At 40.8% G+C, this 22,009-nt stretch overlaps 2 protein-coding genes across 5 annotated transcripts in view; both read right to left on the minus strand.

Annotated features, from left to right (window-relative positions):
* The window catches only part of mocs1 (molybdenum cofactor synthesis 1), a 34,683-nt gene extending 21,966 nt beyond the window's left edge, over positions 1-12,717 (minus strand). For all 4 annotated transcript variants that reach the window (XM_057363145.1, XM_057363144.1, XM_057363146.1 and 1 more), the window contains exons 1-4: positions 12,453-12,717; positions 8,531-8,669; positions 7,663-7,830; positions 6,007-6,171 (exon numbers count right to left, since the gene is read on the minus strand). In XM_057363145.1, coding sequence (XP_057219128.1) covers positions 6,007-6,171; positions 7,663-7,830; positions 8,531-8,669; positions 12,453-12,599 — 619 coding nt within the window. In that variant the 5' untranslated portion in view covers positions 12,600-12,717. The remainder of the gene's footprint in view (positions 1-6,006; positions 6,172-7,662; positions 7,831-8,530; positions 8,670-12,452) is intronic.
* Positions 12,718-14,741: 2,024 nt separating this feature from the next.
* Positions 14,742-17,618, minus strand: LOC130571870 (zinc finger protein 501-like). Its single transcript, XM_057363159.1, has 4 exons — positions 17,559-17,618; positions 17,245-17,409; positions 16,742-16,901; positions 14,742-16,619 (listed from the first exon to the last, which is right to left on the minus strand). The coding sequence occupies exons 2-4, from the start codon at positions 17,407-17,409 to the stop codon at positions 15,631-15,633; spliced, it is 1,314 nt and encodes a 437-aa protein (XP_057219142.1). The 5' UTR covers positions 17,559-17,618; the 3' UTR covers positions 14,742-15,630.
* Positions 17,619-22,009: the final 4,391 nt, after the last annotated feature.

Raw genomic sequence — 22,009 nt, forward strand, 5'->3', positions numbered from 1 at the left:
GGGCGGCAGTTGACCGTCCCATAGCGGATCCACGCATCAGCACGCAGAGGATGAGATTTCAGTCACAGCATCGGATGGCGACTTTCTGGCATCAGACGATGATGTCTCCCTGGAGCTCCTAGCTTCGGTTGGTCGAGCCCAGGACGAGTCTGACGTGGAGATGTCAGCTGTGCTTGCCCGAGCCGCCACGAGCCTCGGGTTGCAGTGCCCGGCACTGCCTTCCCCGCAACATTCACGGCTGGATTCTTGGTACCTGGATACGGAGCGCGGTGGCAACCGCGTTCCACACCGATACCTTTTTTTCCCGGAAGTGCACGGAGAAACGAGCACTTCCGGGAAGAGCTCGGTCGCTCTGATTTACCTTGACAATGGAGCAGCTAAGGGCTACGTCGATGCACCCCAGGTTGAGCGTGCCGTCTGCAGACCGCCGCCCACTGGAGGGACCGACCAAGGCTCCCTTCCAAAGCGTGTAAATTTTCTTCATCTCTGGTGTCGAAAGCTTACACTGCTGAGGGTCAATTTGCCTCCACACTTCATGCCATGGCCATCCTGCAGGCTAAGGTATTGAAGCAGCTGGACGAGGGAAAACGCGACCCAGTATTTATGCAGGAACTGTGCACCACCACTGACCTCACTCTCCGGGCGACCAAGATGGCGGCGCGCACGCGCTGGGTCGAACAATGTCTACTCTGGTGGTCCAAGAGTGACACCTTCGGCCCAACCTTGCGCAGATGCGAGACGCCGAGGAAGTACGCTTTCTCGATGCGTCCATCATGCAAGCTGGGCTGTTTGGTGACACCGTTGAAGATTTATTCAGTTTTTGGCGGTGAAGAAGCAGACGGTCCCTGCCGTGACCCAACCTCCTTCAGGGCGTCGAGGTCTCGGACGGCGTCTGCTCCCCAGCAGCCCCACGCCTCCGCACCTCCTGCCCCGGCGCCCCCTTCTCAGGCGGCCCCCGGTGGACCGAGGTCATCGCGGAGGAGAGCATCGACTCCCCGTCGACAACCGACCAAGAAGAAGCGGCCCTGACGGGGACAGCCCAGGGAGAACCATCGGGCATGGCTCCAGCCATACCACTGCTGTCAGGCCGCACTGGGACGGCCCTGCCACATCCCACCTCAGCTTTTCAGGTCCTGGCGCCCACTCTGTCTCTAAAATAGCTTCCTTTCTCCCTGGGTGTTCCAACATGCAGCAGCCTCAACTCGACGTTGCGTCATGCCAATCCCGCAGCCCTCAGCACTCTCCACTCGACGGTGCGTCGTGCAGCGAAGACTTAAGGCAGGTAAGTCAGCAGACCCGCTCGCCTCCCCAGGGTTCTGTCCCTGGTGAGACAGCCGTTCTGCCAGCCACAGAACCTCCCCCCATGGGGGCGATGTTGCAGATCTCCCCGCTAGTTCCTCTGTCGAGGTGTCTGGGGACTGGTCACAGCTCCCCAGCCCGTCGCAATGGCTAGTAAGGATGATCTGTCTCGGATACGCGTTCCAGTTCGCCAGGCACCCGCCCAAGTTTCGGGACATTCTGCACCTCAGAGCGAGGTAGAATGCTCCAGTGCTTCGGGTTGAGGTCGCCACCCTTCTGGTGAAGGGAGTGATCGAGCCCGTCCCTCTGGCCGAGATGTTTTCATCGTCCCCAAGAAAGGTGGGGCCTGCGCCCCATCCTGGACCTGCGCACTCTGAACAAGACCCTTCACAGGCTCCCTTTCAGAATGTTGACACAGAAGCGCATCCTGACGTTTGTCCGACATCAGGATTGGTTTGTGGCTATCGACCTGAAGGACGTGTACTTTCATGTCTCGATTCTGTGACAGCACAGACCATTTCTTCGGTTTGCCTTCTAGGGTCGAGCATACCAGTACAAGGTCCTGCCCTTCGGTCTGGCCCTGTCTCCTCGTGCCTTTACCAAGGTCGCGGAGGCTGCTCTCGCTCCCCTCAGGGAGCAGGGCGTGCGTATCCTCAACAATCGCGATGACTGGCTTATCTTGGCTCACTCACAAGATCTGTTGTGTACGCACAGGGACCTTGTACTCTGGCACCTTGACCGATTGGGCCTACAGGTCAACTGGGACAAGAGCGAGCTCTCCCCTGAGCAGAGCACCACTTATCTCAGTATGGAACTGGACTCTGTTACCATGCGAGTGCGCCCAGTCAATGCTGTGCTGTCTGGCCCTCGTCACGCAGCACTCGGCGGTCACACTGAAACTTTTTCAAAGGCTCGTGGGGCATATGGCGTCCTCAACGGCAGCCGTGCCGCTCGGATTGATGCATATGAGACCACTTCAGCATTGGCTTCAGAGTCGTGTTCCTCGGAGAGCGTGGCACACCGGCACGAGGCGTATTCCCATTACGTCTCACTGCCGTCGCACCCTAGCCCCTTGGTCAGACATGTCTTTTCTCCAGGCTGGAGTGCCGATCGTGGTGATGACAGACGCCTCCCTGCTCGGTTGGGGTGCTGTGTGCAACGGGCATGCAGTGTCGGGGCGTTGGACGGGACCCATCCTGCATTGGCATATCAATTGCCTTGGCTTGCTTTGAAGAGGTTCCTTTCTCTCATTCAGGGCAAGCACGTGCTGCTCCGCATGGACAGCAAGGCTGCCGTGGCATATGTCAACCACCAGGTAGCATTCGCTCATGGCAGATGTTGCAACTCGCCCGACGCCTCCTCTGAAGTCAGCAGCCAGAATCCCTGCGGGCCACTCATATCCCAGGGGACCTCAACCAGACAGCCAACGCGCTCTCTCAGCAGGTCACGATCCGTGGAGAGTGGCGATTCCATCCCTGCGCCGTCCAGCTCATTTGGGAGCAGTTCGGGCAGGCACAGGTGGACCTGTTTGCCTCCCTGGACACCTCCCAGTGTCCGCTTTGGTCCTCCCTGACCGAGGCCCCCCTCGGCACGGTTGCCTTTGCGCACAGCTGGCTGTGGGACAAGCAGAAGTACGCCCTTCCCACAGTGAGCCTCCTTGCACAGGTCCTGCGCCCTATTGGCCCAACTATACTTGGTTCTCAGAGCTAACGCTTCTGATGGCAACTCCCCCCTGGCCAATTCCCCTGATGAAGGACCTTCTTTCTCAGGGGAAGGGGACGGTCTGGCACCCGAGACCAGACCTCTGAACCTCCACGTCTGCCTGGACGGGACGAGGAGATCCTGAGTGACCTGCTTCCCGCAGTCGTGAGTACAATCACTCAGGTAAGAGCAGCCACTAGGCGACTGTACGCCTACAAGTGGCGCCTCTTCTCGTCTTGGTGGTCTTCCCGTAGGGAAGCAGTCATGCTGTCCTTCCTTCAAGAAAGGTTAGAGAGCAACCTCTCTCCCTCCACGCTCAAGGTATATGTCGCCGCCATTGCTGCACATCACACTCTTGTGGCAGGTAAGTCTCTCGGGCAGCACGACCTGGTCATCAGATTCCTGAGGGGCGCGAGTAGGGTGAATCCTCCCCGACCATGCTCTGTACCCTCTCGGGACCTTAATTTGGTCCTTGTGGGACTAGGGGCTCTGTTTGAGCCCCTAGGGGAAGCCGCTCTACCTCATCTCACAATGAAGAAGGTTCTCCTAGTGGCGCTCGCTTCCATCAAGAGGGTAGGGGATCTGCATGCACTCTCTGTGTCCAACGAGTGCCTAGAATTCGGGCCGGGAGACGCCTATGTGGTGCTGAGACCCCGGCCTGGCTACGTGCCCAAAGTTCCCACCACTCCCTTCAGGGACCAGGTGGTGAACTTGCAGGCGCTTCCCCCTAGTTCCCACCACTCCCTTCGGGGACCAGGTGGTGAACTTGCAGGCGCTTCCCCCTGGGGAGGAAGACCCAACCCCTTCAGTGTTGTGTCCAGTAAGCGCCCTGCGCCTCTACTTGGACCGCACGCAGAGCTTCAGCAGCTCTGAGCAGCTCTTTGTCTGTTTTGGAGGACAGCAGAAGGGGAGAGCTGTCTCCAAACAGAGATTGGCGCACTGGATCGTGGACGCCATCACCTTTGCGTACCGATCCCAAGATCTCCCATGCCCACTGGCAGTGAGGGCTCACTCCACCCGGGGTGTAGCCTCCTCGTGGGCACTGGCTCAGGGCGCCTCTCTGGCAGACATCTGCAGAGCTGCGGGTTGGGCTATGCCCAATACATTCGCGAGGTTCTACAAACTTCGTGTAGAGCCTGTGTCTGCCCGAATCTTGCACACCAGGTAAGACCGACGGCCGGCTGGGCGTACGCCTGCGAAGTGCCTTCTCCCCTTCATCAGGTGAGTCAGTGCACTGTTCCAGCTTCCCTACTTCCTCCACTGGATGAAGTATAAGCATTCCAACCATCACTAAGAACTTTCAAGCTTACGAGCCGGGCGGAGCGGCTCGTATTCCAAGCCCAGTATAGCTGAGATTCCCTCACGAGGTGAACCCCTACACCTGAGCTAGTGCTCCACACGTAGTGACTCCTCCTCCTTGGGTAGTCCCGTCTGATGTTTCCTCACTCTTGGTTCCCCTGTTGGTGAAACTGTGACCTCCCCTCGGTGGACTCCACCGCTTCTGTGCACCCTTGGTTGGGGCCCCGCACTACTACTCCCATGAGATCTCGCCACTGGAGAAACGGTGTTGGTATTCCACGTATTACCTCCCTACGGCAGATGTGGTCTCCGTAGCGTTCCCGGTGAGGGGGCAGCGCTTCCCAGTGTTCCTTACGGTGCCGGGCGGCTACAAAGTTAGGCCGTTAGTTAGAGCCTCTCGTCGTGATTCATGCAATTGATGCCTTACTACACCACTGGAAGGCTACGATTCGCGGTTATGCTCTCTTGTGACTCAGCCAGGCCAGTCAATGTCGCTCTCCACTGGAAGTCGTGACGCGGCGCAGCGCCATGGCGTTTCGTATAGGAACCCCATTCTGTCTGAGTTGATGATAGGTTCTCAAGATCAAACCCCATTCTGTCAGTTCGACACAACGTCTCGTTCCCTCCATCAGGGAACTGAGGTTACATACGTAACCAAGACATTACCCAATAATGTAACTACACTTCAAATTTCAAAAAAAGAATTAAACTATTTAAGGAAACCTTGCAAATGAAAGTTACTTTCTGCAAATGATTAACATTTTGATACTGTACGTGTTTCCACAAACAGAACATAGATCAGTCCTCAAATGGGTATTAACTGTATTCTTATTTTTGTCCTTCTGAGACAAGAGGATTGTTGCACAAAGCCCAATTAAACAAACTGCTTAGTTTTAAAGTCTAAGTAAAGCAATATTAAATATGTTTTCTGAGTCTGTCACACCATAGAAAAATGTTTTATTAACCACCCGACCAAATTTTAATGATAAGAAAACCAATAAAAGTATGAAATCTCGCACACTACCAATACTTGCACAAATATTTATTTTTAAACGCTGTGTTAATTAATAAATATTTGTGCAAGTATTGGTAGTGTGCGGGATCCCATTATTTTATTAGTATTGACAAAGCAAAACAAATCACAATGTTTTAAATAAAGTCTCTGATCTTGACTTCACTGGACCTTGTGCAAATGAAAGTGTAACATTTCATTTCAAGTAAGAGCTCGTAGCATTGAACAGTGAGTCTAGCGAGTTACTTTTCACAGTGGACTTAGGCAACCCAATCTTGAGGCAGTTTATGGCATAGCCACGAAATTTTGAATCTATTGATTCGTGTTCATGGACACAAATTCCCCCATTTTTTCGTGTCACTCAGCACGACTTTCATTACACACACTGCGTGTGTATATGCATTTATATATTTATAATCTAAAACTAAAGGAAGTTGTGGAAGTTGTACATATTTACGTTGGCTCAGCAATACCTTATCCCACCCCAAACCCTAAAATCACAGCAGCAAAGGCTAATTTTGCTAAAACGCACAAATTTTACGAGCTGGCAAAGCAATGATGAATGCCCACCCCTGAACTTCCTCCAGGATACTTCATTCTTTCCTATCTGCATCTAGTGTATCTACATCCCTACTGACGGAACACAATCTGGTGTAATAAAACGTATTATTTGGAGAAGGTCTGTGTTTCCTTACCTTTACGTCTAGTAATGAACTCAAATTTGGCAGGCACTAGTGAGTCCATGCTGATGTTGAGTAGATCCAATCCAGCCTTCTTAAGAGCAGGAAGCAGTCGAGTCAAAGTCATGCCATTAGTAGTGACTGCAATGGTCTTCAGACCCTCCAGCTTTCTCAGTTCCGCTTAAGGAAAAACAAAAGTTTACACACCTGGCAAAAAGCCAGCAAGTGATCAAATGCTTTCAAGTATGATAACAAAATATGCTGAAGCCCTATCACACTCCTACTCGAGCGATATTGCATTAATACATTTACAAATACTAAACTGAGTTCTCATTCACATCTTCTTACTCTTAAACAGCCATATCTACACAAAATGATATCCAAATGCCCATATTACAAAGTATTAGGGATGTAACACTATCAAAATCTCACTGAACGATATTACCTTGGTACGATATTTATTGCAATATTTAAAATGACAAATGATGACTTGGAAACGTACCATAAGAATCTTCTTTTCTTTATCCTCTAATCATAACTGTTGCTTAGAGGTACGAGTTATAGTATGAGATGGGTCAAATTACCTAAAAATCCCTTTTATAAAATAAAATAATTGCACCAGATGGACCTTGCCAAAGGTAACATCTATTATTAACATTGATGTCTAGCTTCTGTTATCCCTCTGCTGCGCGTGAACCTGAGGCTTGTTTTTCTGGCAAATGACAGTGACGAAAGCTCCCACACAGAAGATACGACATCCTATTGAAACAAAACAAAACAAAAAATGCCGCGTTCGTCAGCCTGCGTCATTTGCCGGAAAAACAAGCCTCAGGTTCACGCGCAGCAGAGGGATAACAGATGCTAGACATCAATGTTAATCGTGCTTTCAATATGGATATTTCTCTTAAACAAACGCATCGATTCACTTCAGATGACCTTTGTTAAGGCCACAGAGCCGTGTTGGGCAGTTCTTTGATCGATGGATGCACTTTTTGGAGCTTCAAAACTCCAGTAAAAGTTTTTATTTAACTAAGAAGACCTGGCAAACTATTAAACAACCTTTTTGAGAGAAGCTGAGTGTTTATTGTACCGTAATCCTACCGATATGTCATAATAATTGCATAAATTGCATAATAATTTGGAATGCAGTGTGTATATTAATTCATATATACAGTATATTCGGCCCACTGGTATGTCCATCTCCTGCTCCCTTGTAAAAAAAACACCTGACCTAGCAAACACATAAATATAAAATGTAAAGTTAAATTAGCTTTTCGTTTATATTTTAACTGGAAAATCATGCCTTGAAGACGACAGGTTAAGCATGAAGGTACAAAGTCCGGTTTTAAAGATTTATGTTTATGTTGAACTACCAGCAGGTAATGAGACTGATTTAAATCTCACCGATTTGAGGTAAACGTATCAATGGACCAGTTCTCCATATATAATGGCTCACGGTTCTGTGAGTGACCGTTTAAAGCGGGTCGCAAACTGGACAAGATGCACAGCACCGGCTGCACCATGTCTAGAACAACAGCCTCCAGGAGTGAACGCGGTGCGGTTCTTGTCTGGTATGCGACCTACTTAACATATATCTATAAACCCACAGTGCACGTAAACATCTAGCATACAGTTGAGTGGGCTGCAGAGATCAAAATTTGTACAAATTACCTATAATATGCAGAATGTCTTGCCGAATGAGGGGTTCTCCTCCAGTCAGGCGTATCTTGTTCACCCCCTCTAGTACAAAAAGTCGAGCTATTGTAAGCACCTCCTCTGTTGTTAAAAGCTGAGAGCGAGGAGTGAGTTTTACCCCTTCCTCAGGCATACAGTACTGACCTGAGAAATAGAAAAGTTTTGTTCACTGTTAATTCTAAATAGGGAATTAATTAATATCCTTAACAATAGGAAAGCCGGTCAGATCTGTAGCTCTGACCGCAGTCAAATATTAGCTGTGCCGTGTTATATGAAAAATACTTGGACTGAGTAAGCTTAACATTAGTTGTTCAGGTTATTTAAAAAAGGCCCGACTCTAAATTATGCTTTAATACAGAAAGTATGGCAGAAGTTATATAGGATACATGGGATTATCCTCATAATTCTGTACATGACACTTCTTTTATGTCTACCAAAATCTGTATTGCCGTAGTAGGACTGTGTGTTGACAGGGAACATTTATTTTACTAAATTGCAGAGTTTCATGTGTTGTTAATATGTGACCCGGTCTGTGAAACCCCAGCTAGCCATTCTACATAAAATCATTCTACCTAATGCAAAGGAATCAACATTCTGTGAAAATATAACTTGGATATCTTTAATATTGAGTGAGTAAGGCCATGTCAAAAACTGAAATCATAATGAAACGAGTGGTTGAAATGAAACTTTGATGCGCTTTGTCTCAGAATTAGATTTTACAACTTAAGCCTTGATTTCACAGACTGGGTCACATGTGTACCATACTGTGTACCATACGCAGCCAATACCAATTTACAGGAACAGAAAGCTAACATGTTTTCATTAAGTGATTATACAGACTCACAGCGTAAATTACATCTCTCAGTGAGGGAAATGCGAAGGTAATTATGCCTCCGTCCAAAAGAATCTGTAAGAAAAGCTGAGAAAGGCAGGGTATCCTTCAGGACTTGCCTACGGCCACCATGAAATGTAAGGTCGCCGACCTATAAAAAACACACACACAATATATTCATAAATATAAAACAATTCTTCTCGAATCTGAGCTTCAGTTTACACCCCAAACACAATACACCTTTCATAATATATTTGAATAAGTGAACAAACACACAAACACGTAAACTAATGAACAAGTGTATTGTTAGTCATTGGATTAAACTGTTTTTTCACCGTTTTACAGGGGATTGAGGTGGGTAAATTTAGGAAGCAGATGTCTAGAACACTATTGATTCATGTGGCTACATATACAGTAGTTCCATTAGGATAATGATGATGTGGGTCATCCCAAAGTGACAAAATGTAAATCTCTTAATCTTCTTTAGTCTGTTAGAAACAGTCTGTTTGTATCCTGACTCTTCGCAATCTAACCCATGACCCTAGTATTCTGAGCTACTGAAACACATGTTCACATTTCATTGAGTTTTTTTAAGAGTAGCTTCTACCAAATGATTAGATTTCACTGTGAGCATGCATAACGGCTTGGTCCTATTTGACACCCATGATTGATTTGCAGTGTGGTTTAGTACTTTAGTTAAGGGTCCCATGACTGAACAGAAGAAATCATTCAGAGTCTGTCACACTTTAAAATCATAATGTTCAGCAATCACTTTCAAGCGAAGACTAAATAAGACCTCGAGTCATTCTGAAATTCAGACAATCTGTGTCTGACATACACATATACACGTGTGTACATACTGGCTACGGTGCTTTACAGAATGGGTAACAAAAGTATGCATGTCATTAGATTGGATATTAACATCTCCAACATAGGTATCCAAGATCATTTTATTGATGTACAGTCATTTCCCATTTATGTTTGCACAGGTGTAGTCTATTATATTAACTAAAATGAAATGTTACACTACTTTTGGCATCTAACCTTTAATCAACGTTCAACCATTTTCTCTTTATGATGATCAGCCTATTAGTCTGGTAGTACCATGATAATTTTCTTAAAAGGATCCCTGGGTATAGAGCGATGTATGGCTTAATATATGAACAATGGCATTGACTTTATAATTGTGAAATAAAAAAACAGTGTAACTGTCACAGTATTCATAAACTTTGAAAAAATATTTTTACTTGTAGGCTGCCATTTTTTTGCGTCAGAATCCGTGATGTCAAATGGTTGCGACCTAAACCTGTTCTCTTTCGCAACAGCGAAGCACACACGTTTTCCATATATAACAGTAAAATATGACACGTAAAACATAAGATCAGATATACAAACACACAGGGACAGTAGGTGGCGGTATGTCCTCTTGACACAAGCCAGCCTGCCCGCCATAAAAGAAGAACGAGTTCAGTATTAGACGTCTGTTAAGGTGAGCGTGCATTAAATCATAGCTTTAGTTTAAACTACCGCCTTTGAGACATTTAAGACTATTTAAGACATCAGCATCCACCATAATCGTATACTTTATACATTATGAGAATATACTGATAAACACAATAATAATGCTTGCGGTTTGGTTATTTATTCTGTATTAGAGCACACGTGAATATTAACCCCGTCAGCTAATGACCGAGGGAGAGAAGACAATAACGTTAGGCTACTAAAAAGTCAAGATCTGGATAAAATGCTTTGTATAATGGCTAAAATATCGTGTATATGATAAATTCGAAATGATTTTGGTTATTAATATGCATGTTTGCGTTGTTTCTGACAAACAATATTAAAATGTAGGAAAATACACCAAATAGCGTCTTTATTTTCTTTCTTTCTTCTTTTAGCATTATATAAAAGGAGGAGCGACAACAGTAAAGGACGAGAGAGAACCAGGCCTGGACTTTACGTTATGTTTTATTATGTGTGACATAATAATGTTTATGAGGTATTATGCATTTTACTTTCGTTTTGTTGTTTGTTTATTTTATTAAAGTTTTGTTGTTCGACGTTCGCCGGTTCCCTCCTCCTTCCTTGCTGTGAACATTGTTACATACATATATATATATACTGTATATTATCCTACAGAACCTTATATTTACTGAAGAACTGATTAGTGTGTCTGTGTTTAGTTTGGCTGCCTAGCTGTGCGTGCAACCAGTTTACGTCATCGAAAAAGAACATGGCGACCTCCTTAGGTTAAAATGAGTATTACATTTAGGGTTTTTTTAAGAACTGAAAATATTTTATGTGTTTCTAACGACAAATGCTAGTAGTGTAAGGCAATTACAACGCATTAAGCCATACATCTCTCTATACACCGGGTTCCCTTTAAGCAACTCAACCTTTGAAATATTTGCAATAAAACTGTGGATTTTATCATTTTACAGTATTTATTCATTTCTTTTCTTTATTTCGATACGATACGATCTTTCTTTATTCTTTAAAGATCAAATCTATTTGCTTTGCAACACTGCAAAAGTGTGCAGTGCAGTGTGAAATAAAGTTTAGGTTAATTAAATGAATCACTAAAAAAACAAATGAGATACTGGCACTAAATATTTTAAACAAATTAATGATTAAGAATGTGATGAAACTCATATTTTAACCATTCTTCAACAAGTTGCAAGAAACCCAAAAGTTAAAGCCGAACTTAATTTTTTATATAATTCATATCATATTTCATAATTCGTTAAAATCATAATTTATTTAATCAATCCTCAGGAGTGACATAAAGTCATCCAAAAGCAATGTGAAAGACTGACAGCATGACAAGACACATGAAAACTGTGATAAAAATCACAGGTTATTTTTTTTACTTTTCCTAAGTATATATATTACTGTTGTATTGCTTAGAAGTGAATATGAACTTGTTTTCTTTGCAGTGTTTGAGGTCTGCAAAAAATACAGAGCATCTTTACTGTTATTTTGACCCTGCAAATAGAAACAATATTTTGGTTTGGTAATTGGGAGAAATATTGTTAATAATGGGCAGAATAAAACAAAAATGATCATTTGACCTAAACACATACCTATAGGCCTACATAGTAAATTCAGAAAAACTGACAACAGTCTTTGAAATGTCTTTTTTTCCGCTGCTATAAACTTTTTATGGTTCCTGTACAATTCTCAGGGTGCTAATTATTGTGGTAATATTTGATTTCATATAGTAGGCCTATCAATGTTTTAGTGTATATTTAGGTCAAGTAAATTTTGAGCTTATATCGCCAATTACGACATGTCTGTAAATTGCACATAAACAAAAACTACAAATTTTCACATATTTTAAAAATGATTTTCCAGTTGTCACTGTCAGAAAATTCTGTAGCACAGGGAAGGTGGGATGAAGCGATGATGTGTAACTACGTCTGGAACTTGGTTCATAAGGACAGCATTGTCATAAAAGGAAACGATAAAACAACGATCAAATGTACACTTCTGAAGTTTTGACTCATTTTTAGGAACTGTTATATTAAACTGTTGTTTTGAGCTCAGTATGCCAATACCTTGTAATTTCTGCGTACGAGTAACAAAACAAAAATATATGGAAAATATTATTTTCAAACATTTATCTTTCTCTCAACAGGTATTGTTCTGGCTGAAACTAGTAACTTGGTATTAGCACCTATTGTATTATTGCTCCGTATGACATGTCGCTTTATTGCTCCCTGAACTCTCCGCTTTGAATAAAAGCGTCTGCTAAATGAATAAATGTAAATGTATTATTATTTGAGTGCCGTCGATGGTAAATAAAATTATGTGATTCGTATCCAGCATTTTAAACTTTATAAAGAAACAGTAAATATTAAAGCGAAGCACAACTTTTTAAACAAATTGTTACATTCTGTAATTATCTATGATTTCTTATGTAGCTGTCACATACCTGATGCAGTCTGCTCTCTTTACGAGTGACACCTGAATACCGCCGACTCACTTGACATGACCGTTGAACTGTTCGCTTTGAGCAGACCTCGACCGCGGTGTTTGCTCCAAAGATAAGACGGTAAAATCGAACGCAGTTAAACGCCATAGCACTCACGGGAACGACAAGTTATGCTAAAAAACACACATTATCTAGGCCTGTTCCAGCTGCGTTACTAAACTTGCTTCGCAGTTTTCCTGAAACAGCCACGAGGGGCGTTTTTCCTTCAGCCAATCAGCGCCCATTTATTTTCATGTATTTGTGGGTAGTGTAGTTAAATTACTCCAGCAGGTTCACTTCCGCCAATGCCCATCAAGCTAACACATTTTCATAAGCAAGCACTTGATTGATGAAAATTGGGTTTTAAGCATAACTTTTCACCTCATAAATGCATTGTGTGGAACAATCAATATGTTTTATATAAAAATAGGACCATATTTAACAAACAATGTGTTGAAAAAACGTTATTTTTATTTCACAATTCATACAATGGAAACCTAATTTGTAATGAAAAATGTATTGAAGATAACCAAATTAATATTACTCCTATAAAATATTTTAGGGTAATTAAAGGAATATCTCCTAAACTTTTACACCTTGTCAAATCATCAATATTCTAGGTTAATGGAAGAAATTATTCGTTTAATGATAGGTGAGGTGGACTTGTTCTATAAAAATGCAATAACTGGCATATCAGAAAAACATTAATTTGTACAAATAGTATTGCCCCGAAAACAACGGCTTTATGGAAAAAAAATGTACCCTTATACTTTCCTATAACATCTGGTCTCTTCATAATATTTTTGTAATAAAGCTGAAGAACGTCACACAAAAATGCACCATAACTTTTACCCCTGTACATTATTTCTGTCTAAGTGTATGGATATTCAACCAATTGTTCTTTTTGTGGTGATGAAAATGAATCAGTGGTTCACTTGGTTTTTAGATGTAGCCTACATTAACAAGGTCATATTGGACTGAGGTTTCATTATGATTTTTAATTCGTTTAATAATTTGATTGATATTAAAGAAGAATGGTTTATTTCCAACACTGGCTTCTCTACATTGGACGATGCTATCAGAATCCTGTGCTTGCTTGGAAAAAGTTATATCCATAAATGTAAAGTTATTTGTTCTAAACCTAATATTATTGTTTTTTGCTCTGAGTTAAAAGTTTTGCCGAAACCCTTTATAGATTGAAGGAAAACAAAAAAAGTATTAAAACACACAAGATATTAAATATGATTGTTAGCTCACCAGTGAACAGATATACAATGTTTAATTGATTCTTGTCTACCACCTTAAACAAAAAAAGAAAGTACTTTTTATAATTTTCATTATTATTATAATTTTTTTATTAAAGTTTATGATTTTGTCATTCTACTTTGTATGGAGTACGCACCCAAGACTTTCATTCACCATACGTGGTGATGTGACAATAAAAGTGAGTTGATTTTTTTTTTTTGTTCTTTCTTTTTTATGTATTGTGTTTACATATGTAATATACATAATATTGAAATGTATCCCTTGTACTTCTTTCAATATAAATATTCATAATTATTGTAAATATAATGTGAAGCAATAAAAAAAGGTTTGCTTCCACCATACTGGGGTGAAAGCACTGATCTAAAGCAACTCGGCAGTCCAGGTTTTTGCTGTCGCTATGGCAATATCAGCTGCTTTGTTTAAAAAACTGAAATCCAACCTGAATGATGACAGATGAATGATCATCAGATCCTGTTAACAGTTTATTTTACAGACTGTACTTTTTTTACACTAAACCTTGAACCATATCAGTTTCGATTGAAATTCATCTAAGTATTAGCATTATAAACCCTGAATTAAAGGGATATTTCACCGGCAAATCAAAATATCCCCATGTTTTACTCACCCTCAAGGCATCCTGACTGAATATGACTTTCTTCTTGAAGAATAATGCAGTCGGAGTTATAATATCACGTATCATTTTACTTCCAAGCGATAGAATGGGAATGAATGGGTGTCGACTTTTTGAAGCTCCAAAAAAGTGCATCCATCGATTAAAGAACTGCTCGACACGGCTCTGTGGTCTTAACAAAGGTCTTCTGAAGCGAATCGATGTGTTTGTTTAAGAGAAATATCCATAATGATGCAGGCGTGTCGTAAGTTCCGGTGAGGAACGCGGCATGTTTGATTTTGTCAATAATCTTTAAGGTTATAAACACGTTACTGTTTCCCAGGAGGTACACATAATGTTACATACAGAAATAAGTTATCAATGAAATTAATGCAGCAAATGAATTTAATAAGCTCATTCTAACTTAGTGTCATATTCATATAAATCATTATTATGCTTTCCATGGCTATAGGACCTGCAGTTCCTAAAATGAATTAAGGTTCCTAGACTGAAAACCCAGTTAAAGGTAGCAGGTGCATAAGATAACATAAGTCCCACTTCCAAACACACAATATTTTTACACTTTTGTAAATAATTACACGTCAGGGTCTTTGGGAAACGAAAAAAGGCAAGATTTGTACTGTTAACAGTCGAAGGATTGTGTTATTTAGGGGTCAATCTTAAGATTATTTATTTATGAATGTTTAGTTCTGTTATTTGGACTAGAGACGTTAGGCTCGGGATGAATGATTTCGTTTCACAGATCTGGCAACCCTGCCAAGCTGGTCCAACGTATGGTTCAAAAGGCTTTGGCCATCAGTAAACACAGACATTTCTTTGTATAAGATGGTCCCAAAGCACACAAACCACTTATTTATTGGCCCATAGTTACCCAGAACTTTATGAAATATATACAGTATATAAATATAAAGCATAAAAATTGCTGATCTAGCATTCCAAAACTTTTTTGCAGAGTTATGCAATGACCAGCTAGACCAGTATTAGCAGACTAGAGCAGAAGCTCTTAGGGATCTTCTTGTCTGAACGGTTTCTTAAGGATGATTTTTGTTGTCTTTGCAACACATCTTCCTGTGGGTCACAAGACGTCTTGATTCTCTGAAACTCCGTCCACATGAGGAGCAGGGGTGAAGTTTCTGTCTCGACTGAAATATGTGATGCTGTTTTCATTGGCTAGCTGTAGTAAAGGCTTTTCCACACTCAAAACACATATGAGATGTCACACCTGTGTGTGTTTTCTTGTGTTTAGTCATTAGTCACACCTACATGTGTCCTCAAGTGCTTCTTCAGGTAACGTACAGAAATGAATGTTCTACTGCACTGTTCACACTGAAATGGTCTCAGTCCAGAATGACACAGAAGATGAGTTCTCAGACTATCTGCCCACACAAAACTCTTTCCACACTGATCACATCTGTGAGGCTTTTCTCCAGTGTGAACTCGCATGTGCTTAGTAAGGTTGCTATTACGTGAAAAGACCTTTCCACACTTATCACATCTGTAAGGCTTTTCTCCAGTGTGACTTCTTTTGTGCTCGTTCATGTGGGATTTACGAGTGAAGGTCTTTTCACACAAATCACATTTGTAAGGCCTTTTTCTTGCATGACTTCTCATGTGCGTATCATGGAGGAATTTATGTTGAAAGGTCTTTCCACATTGGTCACAACCATAAGGCTCTACTTCAGGGTGAACGAGCATGTGCATATCAAGTTTGCCTTGACAAACGTAGGTCTTTCCACACTGGTTACATCTGTAAAGCTTTTCTCCAATGTGACTTCTCATGTGCACATCAAGAGTGAATTTACGTGCAAAGCTCTTTCCACACTGGTCACATCTGTAAGGCTTCTCCCCAGTGTGAATTTTCATGTGATCGTTCATGTGGGATTTACGATTGAAGGTCTTTCCACACTGGTTACATTTGTAAAGCCTTACTCCCGTGTGAATTATCATGTGCACATTAAGAGTGTATTTACGTGCAAAGGTCTTTCCACACTGGTCACATCTATAAGGCTTTACTCCAGTGTGAATTTTCATGTGATGGTTAAGATATTTTTTACACATAAAGGTCTTTCCACACAGTTGGCACATAGGGGAATCTTTGTTTGTTTCTCCTTGAGATTTTTTTGGTGAAAAATTCGTATCAGTCTTTAAGCAGTTCGGAGATTCTTGTCCAGTTACAAAATGAGGTTTCTCATCCATTTCATTTGGTTCTGTAATTTCCTCCTTCATCAGGTCTAAAATGAACATCACTATGATTATTATGACAAAGCAAAAATGCATGGAGGACTTCTAATATAATTATACTATATTTAAAATGTCTTTATGTCATTATCGGTTCAACAATAATTGAAGTTACCTGGATGAATCAAATCAGCTTCATCTGTCTGTTCTTCTGTTTCAGTGATTTCTGTTTTCAGCTCCATTTTGCAGTCCAGCAGATTCACTGATGGTTTCTCCTCTTCATTACAGACAGAAACCAGAAGCTCTGGAGATGTTACAGACACACCAGATACATCCTGGAAATAACATCACAACAAGCTGAGAATAAAATTCAGAGCTTATATATACATTTAAACTAGTGAGAAGGCAAATGTTACATTCACATGTATCATAATGTGTGATAAATTTTCTTGAACACAATATTCTCTTTGTGTGGTTTCCAATTAACAGAAAGTTGTACACGTGTAACAAGGAAAATGGTGATGACACGAGATGGTTTGGTTGAACTACTCAATAAAAAAAGACCTACATCTAACCTTTACTATCTAACGTTACCACACAACAACAATATTGGCTTCATCTTCACATTTGACAAACAGACACAGCGGATCATGAAATGAAAGTTTAACCTGTACAAACCTTTCTGTTCAGTTCGTCTCTCTCGCTGAGCTTTGCCTCCAATAACGCCACCTCTTTCTTCAGCTGAGAGATTTCTGTCATTAAATCATCAATATCCAGCATGGACAGATCCGTTCCTACTGATTTACAGCACATCACGTCTACCTGTGTCCTCATGACGGACATCTGAACACAAATCAAACAAGAAACAAAAAATGTTCAATAAAAAACACCTCCCTCAATTGAGAAATAACTCGGTCTACAATAAGCAAGAAAACAAAACACAAATATGAACCACAGAAACAATAATATAGAGCACAAACTACGAAACTTACAGCTTTGCTGCTGTTGAAACAGCGGTTCTTTCTTCACGTGCTGTTTTGCGTCACGTGGTGCGTTTCGCCGCCTGCTGGACTGGAGAGTGACGCAGCGGCTGCTTGACAACATTCATTTAGTTGCCCACTCATATCAGATATAGGGGTTTTATTCTAACATACAAAAATCCATTGAATATTAAAAAGTTCGTTGGAAATAAAGCATACATTGACTACGAACAGTTATTGCCACATGGCGCTTTGAAATGTTTGATTTTGATAGGTTAGTCATGACATTCCAAAGTCTTATTCCCAGAGATACCCGTTCATTTTAGTTTAGCGAGTATATTGTTTCAGTCTACACAACAGTGTTGTGTATTATGTGCATATGAATTTGTAACATAGGAACACAACATAACATATTCACATGTTAAACTAGATGCAGATGCATGTTGAAGAACCAAATGAGGGTTCTTTTTTTATTGCAACCATAAAATAACAGTTCCAGAACGTTACATTGATATTTTTATTTACCTAAAACGTGTCTACAACGTCTTAAACAAGAAAATTAAACAAAAATGAATACAGGGCAGTGAAATACTCCTTTTTAATGCTTTGCATTTCCTTTGAACTGGGTTTTCCTGTGACATTTTCTTTCCTCTACATATGTTTTTTAATAAGTCTGTCACGGTTCATGGATCCGTGTGTTCATTCCTGCTTGTTTTTGTCTCATGTCTGTTGCTGGTTAGCATTGCCCTAGAAACCAGGGTGCTGATTAGCCATCAGCTTGGCCACACCTGTTGTGCATTGCCGGCTGCCTGTATCTGCCCTGCAAATCTCCATGTTCATTGTCAGATCGCTGTTCACTCATGTTTATCGACACTCTAGTTTCTTGCAAGATCTGTCCAGGAGTTGTCTGGGATTCTTATCTTGCAGAGGAATACTAAGTTGCCGTTTGGATCTCCCTTTGGTGGTTGGACTGGTTCAGTTTACCATTGGCTCTCTGCATCTGGAATCTACTCACCTTGTCAACATCCATTCATCGTCTTGCCTTTGTTCACTTTATTATAATAAACTTTGTTACGCTTGCTATTGGATTTTGTGTTCTCTTTGCCGTGACAAAGTCATTGTGGAATGCTGTACATTTTTTATTTAATAACCGAGCTGTGAGAATCATTAAATTCACTTGAACTGATGTGAAGCAACAATTGTTGCATAAAACAGATTCACGTCTGAGTCTTGTAACTGTTATACATTGTTTTTATTTATCCACTGGCCCCAAGATGCCCAGCACTTAAAAACGAAATTCAAGCAGCCCTGGGGTTTATTCCAGAAAGCTGGTTATGTGACACACCCGGGTAAGTTTAAGGGTTAGTTAGCTGATAACCTCAACTTTAGGTTAAAAAAACAGGTAACTTTCAGGGTATGTAAGTAACCATAGCAACTTGCACTCTGAAGATAACCTGCTCCGGAGCAGGTATGTTCCAGTTCATTTTAAGGAAGTGATAAGCTTTAGGGGGTTGTCTGCGCATGTTACGCATGCACATTACGTATTTATATATTATAATTTTACTGCAATATTACAATTACATTTCCAATCTCACCCATCGCAATTTAGCATGCAGCTAATTTTAGTAAATTAATTATTTAACCTTTTAAAATGAAATCTTTAAATAAAATAAATAATGTAAGATGTTATTGTTAAACTTTATGTATTTATATTAAATACTGTATATACTTTGAATTAGGTTTATTAAATCATCTCCAAATATCACTGGATAAATATACACACCTTACAATTTCCAACAGTTAAAGGATGTTAATACTGAAGTACAGTATTTTAACTCCAGAGCAATTGCATATCATTACTCTTGTCCACTTATTAGGCAATATTTGATGCATTGGGTCAAAGATAGTTGTGGTCTAATGGTTAGAGAGACAGATTTAAAACTCAAACGTTGCAAGTTCGATTCCCAGGCTGGCAGGTTTCCAAGGCTTTATTAGATGACCCCCAATATGGCATATTGTTCACATATTTTTAAATTCTTATTATAATTTTAAATCCATTTGCATAAAAAAATACATAAAAAACCTAGACTTAAGGTTTTTCATACTGACTGTATTCCTTAAAAATGTCTTTCTGATCCTCAGCCTCCTCCTACAGTATTGAAATGCCTTTCTCCAAATTACAATTAGCCTTTCGGGCCACCTCTTTTAACATTTAGAAAGCCATGGCCTTTTAGCAAACAAAGTCAAAAGAAACAAACAAAAAAAAATGTATGTGTATTTGAAAGGGATATACAGTATATGGCTACATGACATATTGGACATGTGACTGGGCCTATAACATTTTAAACCTCTCTGTCACAGCAGACCTTCATCCTCTGCTGCAAATTAATTATCATACATAGTGTAGTTACTGAAAAGCATTACACAAAATTTTACAAAATTATGACCAATGTAGTAGTTTCTAGAATTAAAAGAGTTTCCATTAATATGACTACATCAGCAACTGTTGCAAATAAAGCTGTTACAATGCAAAGTCAGTTTTCAGAAAACCAAATAAAGGTAGATTTTTTAAGGAACATACAGAGAAGGAATAAAAAAGAGGTTTAATACTGCCTTCAAAATTACCAATGTGATACATACTGTATAATACACGACACAATTTTGGTAAAATACCATGGTAGACACCTTAAAATAACAGTTACAAACATCTCAACAAATCTACACTTTATGTAACAAAGATAGCCATGATGAGTATATATTTTAAATATTATAGTATAAAAATAGTGCATATTTAAAATATTTATAATTCATTTATAGTTTTATAAACACATAACTTAATCCAGCACTTTATACACTGATGCAGATTTAAATCTTCGGTGAAAAAATAAACTCTGATTTATAACGTTGTTTTACAGTCAAAAACTTTAAGCTTCCCGGCCGTTTCCATGGTTACTCGTGAAATCTGTGATCCATTGACAATGTCTGCATGTTGTTTCTGTGAGCGTGCGTTAACTCTGGGTATCTTTCGTGAGGTTGATTAAACTTACTTTTCAAACGTGTTCTGGAACCGACATACCCCGAGTAAGCAAGATTTGTGTTAATCAACCCAGAGTTCAGGGTTAAACTGACGGTAAATTAACCCTGCTTTCTGGAATACACGCCAGATTCCACTGTTCGAGTTATGTAATAAAGGAGAAACAGTCTTTAGCGTTTGTGTGTTTCACACTTTAAATTTAAAAATCGAGTCAGGTGTATAAAAAGGCACATGACACAAATGGAATCTCACATGTAGAATGTACATACACCTTAATTTAAATGTTTATCTTCCAAAAACATACACTGTAAAACTTTGCTGTAATTTCGCAGCAGGTTTGCCAGTAACTTACTGTAGATTTAATGTGCAATTTAGTTTTAAGCATAAACTTACCTAGTTTATATATTTTTCTTTCATAAAACAAGACTAAATATCTTGGGTCACTTTTCTTGTTATGTTAATGTATCGTAATTTAAGAAGTTTTAAATATTTTTACAGAAAACAAGAGAAAAATGCTTAGGAAGAATGTCATTTTTTGCAGTGTTGCTATGCTAATGCCGGTCTCTTCTTGCTCATTTTGAATCTCAAAAGTCAAAGTGTTTTAATTTTGATTAAAGTAATTGAAAACAGTACTAATTGGAAAGTATATTAGTAATTAAATCTACAGTAAGTTACTGGCAAACCTGCTGCAAAAACTACAGCAAACTTTTACAGTGTACATTTAGATATCTGTCTGATATTAATGAAAAAATATCTGTGGAAACAGCATGCTTTGTTTTCCCTTATACACCAGTTGCGCTGCAAACTCTCCAATTAAACATCAGGCCAGTGTACTGCCCAGCCGTTCTTGTCACGGCTCTGCCTTATCTTGTCATGGTTTTCTTAGTCTTGTGGCAGAGCCGTGACAAAGCCTTTGGTTTTGTGTGAGAAAACCATGGGGTGTTTATCTTTTGACACTCCATGTGTTTTCTCGTGTCTTGTCATTGGCCCCGCCCCTCTCGTTTCATGTATTGCTTCCCTGCCGTGTCTAATGTTTCCCACCTGCCCTGTGTCATTATCCCTCGTTTGTCTCTCCTATAAATGCCCTCATGTTTCTTTGTCCTGTGCTCGTGGATTGTACGTGTACCTTGTGCTTACCTGTGTATGTGTATGTGTATGTGTATGTGTGTGTGCGTGCGTGCGTGTGTGTGCGTGCGTGCGTGCGTGCGTGTGCGCGCGTGTGCGCGCGCGTACCTTCTGCTCACCTGTGTATGTACGTTTACCTGTACCTTGTGCTCATTGTCTCATCCGGTCCAGCATTGTGCTTTGACGTTTGGTTGTGTTCGTTTTTTGTTACTTTGTCCTGCTGTTTTTGCCCCCTCGTGGGAAGTATTTTTGTTTCTGTTTTTATATTTAGTTCTGTCTTCGTTACCCCATTGTGGGTCTTTTG

Source organism: Triplophysa rosa, linkage group LG21 (genome assembly GCF_024868665.1).
Source record: "Triplophysa rosa linkage group LG21, Trosa_1v2, whole genome shotgun sequence".
Classification (NCBI taxonomy): Eukaryota; Metazoa; Chordata; class Actinopteri; order Cypriniformes; family Nemacheilidae; genus Triplophysa; species Triplophysa rosa.